General features: G+C 44.6%; 2 protein-coding genes across 2 annotated transcripts; both read left to right on the top strand.

Moving 5' to 3' along the window:
• Positions 1 to 263: 263 nt before the first annotated feature.
• On the top strand, positions 264 to 1,298 carry LOC114310994 (uncharacterized). The gene has a single exon (XM_082894962.1). It carries the CDS (start codon positions 264 to 266, stop codon positions 1,296 to 1,298), a length of 1,035 nt encoding a protein of 344 aa, XP_082751088.1.
• Positions 1,299 to 2,930: 1,632 nt separating this feature from the next.
• Positions 2,931 to 3,581, top strand: LOC145802275 (uncharacterized). Its single transcript, XM_082894961.1, has one exon. It carries the CDS (start codon positions 2,931 to 2,933, stop codon positions 3,579 to 3,581), a length of 651 nt encoding a protein of 216 aa, XP_082751087.1.
• Positions 3,582 to 9,961: the final 6,380 nt, after the last annotated feature.

Below are 9,961 nucleotides of genomic sequence, written 5' to 3'. Positions count from 1 at the left end.
AGACAGCTCCATCTGGTCTCATTCAGCCGATAAGCGTCGTGATATCAAGGAGCCCTGAATTGCGGAATCGGGCTAAACGAGACAAAAGGCGTGATTCGCACCGTTCCAGCAATCAGTGTTCACACCGATCAAATGAACAATAGCAAGTGGATAGTAGGCGCACAAGATGTTCGGACAAGAAGTACATGAAATTGGCAGAGCCGATCAGCAAGATCTTATCAAAAGTCCAACACCTTCCATTTTTTAAATGGCCGTCCAAAATGATGGGGCCTCCTAATACAAGGAGAAGAGATAAGCGGTGCGAATATCATAAGGACCATGGCCACGATACCGACAGTTGTTATGCACTGAAGGACCACTTGGAAGAGTTGGTACAAGACAACCAACTGGCGCAACACGTCCGAAAGAACAATCCATCGAACATGGTAGCCCTACGACAGGATTCACCTCCACTTGATGTAATTCACATGATATACAGCCTACCGTCATCAGCCGAGGTACATGCAATTCAGTTACAACCTAGCCTACATAATCCAATCACACCAGCCAAATTGCCCCATGAAACTGAGAGGATTAGCTTCGATGACACCGACTTAGTTGGAGTAACTCTCCCCCACGCCGTTCCCCTCGTTGTCGAGTTACGCGTGAACAGATTCACAGTCGAACGTGTTCTCATTAATCAAGGAAGCACTTCAGAAATAATGTATTACAAGACGTTTGTTAAACTCGGCTTCACTAACTCGGATTTGTTGTCAGCCGATTACCCATTATTCGGCTTCAACGCTAACCCCGAGTATCCCTTGGGTAAGATCACACTACTAGTTCAAGTAGGCACCAGATCCGTAGATGTAGAATTTCTGGTTGTCAAACTTTCGTCACCATACAATCTCATCATAGGAAGAACTTGGTTGCATACTATACAAGCTGTGCCGAACACCTACCATCAATTACTTCGCTTTCCAACTGAGTATGGCATTGAACAAATTTGGGGTTCTCAGAAATCGACACAGGCATGCTACCTTGTTGCTGCTGCAAAGAGGCCAAAGGAATTGGAAGTGAATTTGATTGAAATACCGGATCGGGAGAGCCTCAAGGACATTGGGAAAATCCCCAGCGAAAAGGCAACTGAAGACTTGGATCGGATCGAAATTAATGGGAATCCTAACAAGTTCTTCATGATTGGCACTTCCTTGAATGAAGTTAATAGACGCAAGCTTGTATCCTTCTTACTCGGCAACCTCAACGTGTTTACATGGACATTATACGAGATGTCGGGGGTGGATCCATTTGTGGCCTAGCACCGCTTAAACGTTGATCCAAAATGTAAGCCAATCATTTAGGAAAGTCACGCGGTCAGCCGCAGACCATGCTTCGGCCGTTGTTGAAGAAGTTGATCGATTGCTTGATGTTGGGGCAATTCGCGAAGTAACCTACCCTACATGGTTGTCCAATACCGTGGTTGTAAAGAAAACAAATGGATCTTGGCGTGTTTGTGTGGATTTCACGAACTTAAACAAAGCTTGTCCCAATGATTGTTTTCTCCTCTCCAGAATCGACCAACTCGTAGATGTAATGGCACATCATCCACACATGAGCTTTTTGGACGCCTACAGAGGATATCACCAAATTGCCATGCATTTGGAGGATCAAGAAAAGACCACATTCCTCACCCCAAAAGGAACCTATTACTACAAGGTCATGCCTTTCAGGCTGAAGAATGCGGGGGTAACTTACCAAAAAATGGTTATTACCATGTTCAAAGAACAGCTCAGCCGCACCATGGAAGTATACATCAACGACATGGTGGTAAAATACAAGGAAAAGCATGCCTATCTAGCTAATTTGGCAGAGACATTCAGCATTCTACGAAAGTACAATATGAAACTAAACGCCTCGAAGTGTGCATTTGGCATCGGATCCGACAAATTTCTTGGCTACATTGTCAACCACCACGGAATAGAGGCCAACTCGAGGCAGATCATAACAATTCTAGAACTTGCCTCTCCTTGGTTGGTCAAAGAAGTTTAGAAGCTAATGGAAATGGCCGCCGCACTCAACAGGTTTATCAGCCGTTCCACAGATTGCTGCCGACAATTCTTTCACATACTTCGGCAGGGCAAAGCTTCTGAATGGACCCCCGAGTGCCAGGCTACTCTGGACGGCTTGAAAACTTATCTCCAATCAGTACCACTCTTGGCAACCCCCTCGGCAAGCGATCTGCTCATTTTGTATCTGGCGGTATCCGACTGGGCGGTCAATGCCATACTTTTAAGGAAAGAACTCGGGGAGCAACGACTAGTTTACTATGTAAGCAAGGCAATGGCTGACACCGAAACACGTTATCTACCACTGGAAAAGCTCATATTTGCTCTCGTGATGGCTGCAAGAAAACTGATGCATTACTTTCAAGGGCATACTATAGAGGTACTAACGGACTATCCCTTCCGGTCAGCGCTCCATAGCGTGGAAGCATCAGGGCGAGTTTTGAAATGGGCTTTGGAACTCGGCCAGTATGATATCTAATTTTTGCCTAGAACTACCATCAAGGGGCAAGTGCTCGCCGACTTTGTAGCCGAATTCACGGGATGCCATGCCGATTTCAAGTCCGATCAAGTGCAACCTAAACCTAACTGTCGAATATATATTGGAGACATTTGGAAGATGTACTGTGACGGGTCATCCAACCACGTAGCAGTGGGCCAGGCGTAGTAATTATGACCCCCGAAGGGGCAATAATCGAGCAAGCGGTCAAACTAGGCTTTGATGCATCAAATAATGAGGCCAAATATGAGGCATTGCTAACCGACCTTCGTAACGCACTTTACCTTGGTCCACGACAGTTGCTTGTTTTCTGTGACTCGAAAATAGTCATCAACCAGTTGAAAGGGGACTATGCAGCTAAAAATGACCGCATGGCAACCTAAATAAAAATGACAAATTCCTTGCTCACGAAATTCGACCACCACGAATTGAATCAAATAGTCTGGGATCAGAACACACATGCAGATGCCCTTGCTTGCCTAGCCTCCTCCATTAACTCAGAAGTCAAACGAACAATCAAAGTAGGATTCATCACAAAGCCAAGCATCACCTCTTCTGAACCAGTTCAGATTAACATCATTGAACCAAGAACAAGTTGGATAGACCCTATTGCTACATTTTTTTCCTCAGAACAACTCCCAATGGATAAGAAAGAAGCCCACAAACTGCGAAATAAAGCTCTGCGATACTACTTGGATCTGCAAGAAAAACTTTACAAAAAATCTCTTTCTAGGCCATACTTGGAATGTGTTCACCCAGATAAAGTTGAGGAACTTTTGGCCGAAATACATAAAGGTAGCTGTGATGCCCATTTTAGAGGACGCTCATTGGCCCACCAAGTAGTAATACAGGGGTATTATTGGCCGACCATGCGAACAGATGCTGAGAATTATGTCAAGAAATGCGAACAATACCAGAAGTTTTCCCCTTTAACTCATCTGCCTGCCAAGGAGTTAAACTCTATCACTAGTCCTTGGTCATTCGCTCAATGGGGACTTGATATCATCAGACCATTACCATGGGCTCTAGAGAACAAGTGATTCTTGATTGTCGCAATAGATTATTTTACAAAATGGGTCAAAACAGAGGCATTAGCACATATTCGAGATGTTGATGTTAAGCATTTTGTATGGAAAAACATCATAACACGATTCGGCATGCCGAGAGCACTTACTTCAGACAACGACACCCAATTCGATTGTGGCGTTTATCGGGAATTATGCAACACATATGGTATTCGGCCCTACTTTTCCTCGCTGGCATATCCACAGAGCAACGGTCTGGCAGAGGCCTCAAATAAAGTGATCCTAGACGGCATCAAGAAAAGGTTGGAAAAAGCTAAAGGTAGGTGGGTCGAAGAATTGCCCAGTATGTTATGGGCTCATTGCACTACTCCAAGGCGATCCATTGGGAAAACATCGTTCGCTTTGTGCTTTGGAACCCAGGCAATTATCCCTCTGGAGATCGGCCTACCCACATTGAAATCCAAGGTTTTTGACATGGGCCGTAATGACGTGATGTTGGCCTTAGACCTGACTCTGATTGAAGAACACCGAGATCGTGCCCTTGCGTGCATGGCGCAGTATCAATAGCAGCTCGTTAAATCATATAACCAGTGCGTACGGTTACGTCATTATACACCTGGAGAATTGGTCCTCAAGAAAGTGCTTCCTGTTACTAAGAATCTGACAGGCGAAAAATTAGGCCCCAACTAGAACGACCCTTATCAGATTGATTCAATCGCCGGAACAGGGGCGTATCAACTTTCAAACATGGCCGGCAGAAGTTTGCCATGCCCTTGGAATTCCACACATCTGCGTAAATTTTATCATTAAGCCAACTTGTACAGCATGTTAGTTTGTTGCTAATTTTTGCTGCTATATTAACGTGTACACATCTACGAATTCCTCAATGCAATGTCCTTTTTATCGTCGTCTTGTTAATAATGGTTTAAAGCCAAAAAAGACTCTGAATTCAGAGCGCCCTTCATGGATATCACATATAGATCGAATAAGCCTCTGAATTCGAAGCGCCCATCGTGGATATCACGATTGGCCAATAAAAAAGACTCCGAATTCGAAGCGCCCTTCGTGGATATCACGTATGAGCTGAATAAGCCTCTGAATCTGGAGCGCCCTTCGTGGACATCACGATTGGCCAATAAAAAATATTCTGAATTTGGAGCACCCTTTGTAGATATCATGTATGGCTCGAATAAGCCTCCGAATTCAGAGTGCCCTTCGTGGATATCATGATTGGCCAATAAAAAAGGCTCCAAATTCGGAGCGCCCTTCGTGGATATCACGAATAGGCCGAATAAGCCTCCGGTCCGGAGCGCCCTTTGTGGATATCACGATTGGCCAATAAGAAAGACTTCAAATTCGAAGTGCCCTTCGTATATCACGTATGGGCCGAATAAGCCTCCGAATCCGGAGCGCCCTTCGTGGATATCACGATTGGCCAATAAGAAAGACTCTAAATTTGGAGCGCCTGTCGTAAATATCACGATTGGCCAATAAAAAAACTCCAAATTTAGAGGGCCTTTCGTAGATATCACGATTGGCCAATAAAAAGACTCCGAATTCAGAGCATCCTTCGTGGATATCACGAATGGGCCGAATAAGCCTCCGAATGCAGAGCACCTTTCGTGGATATCACAATTGGCCAATAAAAAAGACTCCGAATTCGAAGCACCCTTCGTGGATATCACGTATGGGCCTAATAAGCCTGCCTTCGAATCTGAAGTGCCCTTCGTGGATATCACAATTGGCTAATAAGAAAGACGTTGAATTCGGAGCGCCTTTCATGGATATCACGATGGGTCAAATAAGCCTCCGAATTTGGACCGCCCTTTGTGAATAGCACGATTGGCCAATAAGAAAGACGCTGAATTTGGAGCGCCCTTCGTACATATCATATATGAGCCGAATAAGCCTCTGAATTCGAAGTGCCCTTCGTGGATATCACGATTGGCCAATAAAAAAGACTCCGAATTCGGAGCGCCCTGTGTGGATATCACGAATGGGCCGAATAAGCCTTTGAATTCAGAGTTCCCTTCGTGGATATCACGTATGGGCCGAATAAGCTTCTGAATTCGGAGCGCCCTTTGTATTTGGCAATAGAATGGCATGAAACAACATACATAGCGTTGTAAGCTTTTCACCACCGATGCAAATAAATAAAGCAAATATTTATTTATTTGTCTTAAACAAATGAATTCGGAAGTAGATATAAACATTAAACACATGAAAAAAGAAAATATTTATTTATTTCGCCACCGGTACAAATACACAGCGTTGGATGGATTCAAAAGTACAAATAATATATTTCTTAATATCTAAGTCTTTTCCATCTCGGCATCCTCTTCGTCGTCGAGTTTTTCGACGTTGTAAACTTCAAAGGGAAACTTGTAATTCTAAAATAGTGGTGATGCCGAATCGACGCCCGCGGCTCATAAATCCCTAACCCAACCGTGCTTGAAGCCGTGGTTCTCGCATCAACAGACGTCTTCTGCCAATTTTTCCTTAGTCCTTTCAATGCTGATTTTTCGGCAATCAAAAAAGCCTTCTTCATAGGCCCGAGTCCTTATAGCCTCATTGGCAAACATGTTTGCCATCTCTCTATTGGCCATAACATGGTCCAGCAGACGCTGGTTAACTCTGTCCGTTGCAACCGGATTTGCGGCACATGCCGACTGCGCCTTAGCCGCTTTGGCCTTTTTTAGCTCACTCTCAACTTTTTCCGCATAGCGCTCCAGATCTCAAATGCGCCCCTCGTTTTGCTCGAGCTCTTTTCGCCGCGTGCAGGTGCATGTCAATTTCATACGCGCTGTAAAGTCCCTAGATCGACCCGTGTATACCTTCCCTAAAAATTTCCTAATCACCACAGCCGACAAGTGACTGCTGCACCTCTGGCGGAAATATTTGCCGCGCAAACTCCACCTCCACATTGGGGTCACGAACTATTGAATCCTCTTCGGTCATTGGTTTGTTCCCAATAAAGATCGAAAAGCTCAAAGGGCACGAAGGTCTCTTCGGCTCATTTCGCACAGCGGTATGACCAGCAGTATAACCCTTTGCGCCCCCTCGTTATTGCACCCCATCCTTGGGGGACTTCGTTACTTCACTTCTTCTGGGCAACCTACTCCGACATCTGGGCGACCGACGCCTTTCTCTCCCCTCTGCTGTCATGTTTCCTGTTCTTTGAGCTTCGCCCCCAGAAGCGCGATGCATTTCACATCCAGCTCAACCAAACTTCTTCCTTCTCCTTTACTATTGAAGAATAATCTGTGAGACATCTATGGTCACGACCACCGTCAATAGTCAAGTTTCTGCTCGTCCTTAAATTATCGACTCCCTTTTTCGTCGTCTCTGCCAGATCTGTTCCACAATGCCTGGGACCTCTTAAATACTAGGTCCCTCATTCATCAATTACGAACGCAGCATTTTCGATGCGCCTCGCAACTAACCCCGCATCTGTAGTAGGGTTTGAAACATGTCCAAATTAGCACAAGCCATATGTTTTATTTGGCTTTGGAACGACATGTCCAAATGGGGCAAGGGCAAATATGCGAATATACTCGACATATGATGATATAGATGAATTATAATACATTACCCCACTTGGCCAGTCGAGTTTAGCATTAAGCCATATATTTTATTCAACAGAATGTTACGTTGCAAGCTGTATGTTTTATTCAGCTCTTAAACGATGTCCAAATTGGCACAAGCCATATGTTTATTCGGCTTTGGAATGACATGTCCAAATGGGAAGGGAAAATACATTACCCCACTTAGCCAGATAAGTTTAGCATTGAGTCGTATATTTAATTCGGCAGATTATGTTATAGCCAAGTGTTGCATGGGTTGGCCATTAATTTAACGCTGAATTGTGCTACATTGCCTTACATTGTCTTGGCCATTAATTTTAATTATTTCATCGCTGAATTGTGCTACATTTCCTTACATTGTCTTGGCCATTAATTTTAATTAAGTTATCGCCGAATTGCGTTGCATTGCCCTACTTAGTTATTAATTAGCACATGCAAAAGAGAGACAAAAAGGTGATTTTCATTAATAAATTGAGTACAAACAGTCGTCATTTTACACATGAAAACTGCCCTATAATTGACTTCTAAACAAAATAAGCAAAAATCTACAAAAACTACGTATAGAAAATACCAAACAAAAAGAAAAATTACATAAACACTACTTATTCTTCAGGGTCAGACTCCAACGGCTCAACCTTTAGCTGCTCGTATGGAATTGGCTGCTCCAATGTCACATTAGCGGCAACTAGGGCTTTAAGCCAACAGTGTTTGAAGCCCCGATTTTCAAACTTGGGTACTTCCTCCATATATTTTTCCAAGGCCGTGTTTTCTCCAACATCGAACGCCTTGGAAATCTCGAAGTCGGCGATTTCTTTTGCCTTCTTCGATTTCTCTAAGCTAGCCTCTAGTTTGGCAATCACCTCCTTGGCCAACCTGAGCACATCGTCACTTACATTCGCCCTCTCTTCGGCGGCCATCCTGAGTAGATCGGAGCATTTGGCCTTCCCTTCCTCAGTACTAGCCCTCGCTCGCTCTTCTTCCACTTTCCTCGCTTTAGATTCGACTCTAAGAGAGGCCACCACCAATTCGGCCAACGCCTCTTTAGCCTTACCCTTTTCAGTTTCGATTTCGTCTTTAAGTAAGCCAATTTGCTCGATGGCGTCATAGTGACGGCAGCCGATTTCTGCGATTCTGTCCGCCGCCTGAAACAAAAGATTGGTAAGATAGGCGGCATAAAAAGAAAAGAAATATTTTTAAGGGTCAATTACGTACCAATATCACTGATTGAGCAGCTAGGGCTATTGACACCACATCCGGCTCTGCACGAAACGCAACCTTGTCAATCGGCAAAGAAATCGACGAGGCCACGCTTAGGGCCACGGTGGTGTCCTCCAAAGCCAACGCATCAGAAGCAACCAGCGCATTCTTTATTCTAGGTTGTATGATAAACAACACCGCCAAGTCTTGCGACTCTTCTATGCACGGTCGTTTATCGGTTAAGTTTTCAGAAGAGTCGACCTCGATCTTGGCGGGGGCGTTTCTCCCTCCTCTGTTTGGCCACCAAGTCGTCCGATTGTTCAATGACCGATTCGACCATAACAATTTGCTCAATTTCCTTAACAAAGACAGGCAGAGAAGACTCAACCCCAATAGAAACAGGTGGTGGGGGTTCCGATCTGGCGACTTTGGCCCTCTTTCGGGCTGTCATCTTCTCTGCGTTTTTTCTTCTGGCCATCTGTTCGAGCGACTCCCCAGCCATGTTCTCAGGATCTGTGCCGGGAAGGTCTCCTAGGTCGGTAAAAATATCATCTTCTAACGATGTGTCAACTTAGCCTGAAGTGGATGGGAAGTTGAAGCCAACTTCCTCAAAGGCAAAATCAAGAGCCGTGTCAACTTCTTCCCCTAGACGACCCTCAGAACCATCCAAGTTGGACTGATTCGACTATTCAACGACTTGTTCAGCGACCTACTCAGCGACCTACTCTGAATCCAAAACTTCAAGACCAATGTCCTTAAGGCTCTTGAAGTTTGGGAAAATGAGTGTCATAAGCTGTTGTTTGCCCCTTAGAATCGGAATGTGATCTGTAGTCGACAAAGTAGCGTACATTGGTTTGTATCGCAATAGCACGTGGGCCGTCCTTGCTTTTGGAGGTTTGGACGACCAAAGAACTGGAGCGCGGTTTTGACTTGCTCAAGCACAATGTCATCAACCGAGAAAAGTACTTTCTTCAAATCGTTACCTGCACAAATGAAACGATAAGTACATGGAATCTAAAATGAATAAATATATAACAAATATGCAAAGAAATGGGACTGGACGGCCACCTAGTTCGCCTTTTTGTCTAGGCACAGGAGCTAGGCGATCTTCGCATTCGCCGAATTCCTAGTTGCCTCAGACAACGACCATGACATAGTCAACACACTTACCAGAGCTAGCAAACATAATTACCAGATGGTGATCAGTGTCCTTGGCCCTGAAAAAGTAGCGTCCCTGCCGACCAGAAGATTTCTCCAAGCCATAACAATGCCGAATAGCAGGGATTCCTAGATTAATCCTAAGTCGGCGATTTAATTCTATTATGCCCATAATGATTTTGTAAAAGTTTACGTTTGGCTGTGAAAGGAGTAGACCCTAATAGCGAAGAACGGCCCTCAGAAACTGGTGAAGGGGAAAACGGACTCCGTCCTCAGCGATTGACATGAGGGAAAAGATGATCTTACTCGCATTAGTCCTCTCCATGTCAACTACGATTGTCTGCCACGAGTGACAGGTGGACGTCATCTAGAATCAAAAAATGGTGTTGAAAGGCGGAGACATGTTCTGCAGAAAGAAGAGCTTTCAAATGTTTCGCCATTCGAATCGGAATAAAA

The sequence above is a fragment of the Camellia sinensis genome, chromosome 11, assembly GCF_055761805.1.
Source record: "Camellia sinensis isolate YWXY chromosome 11, ASM5576180v1, whole genome shotgun sequence".
Classification (NCBI taxonomy): domain Eukaryota; kingdom Viridiplantae; phylum Streptophyta; class Magnoliopsida; order Ericales; family Theaceae; genus Camellia; species Camellia sinensis.
Note: the sequence above shows the minus strand (reverse complement) of the source record. Positions and strands in the feature narration are given on the sequence as shown.

What these genes read in the sequence shown, in the direction of transcription:
- LOC114310994 (XM_082894962.1), top strand. Translation starts at nt 264, where the DNA reads ATGGGGCCTCCTAATACAAGGAGAAGAGATAAGCGGTGCGAATATCAT.
- LOC145802275 (XM_082894961.1), top strand. Translation starts at nt 2,931, where the DNA reads ATGACAAATTCCTTGCTCACGAAATTCGACCACCACGAATTGAATCAA.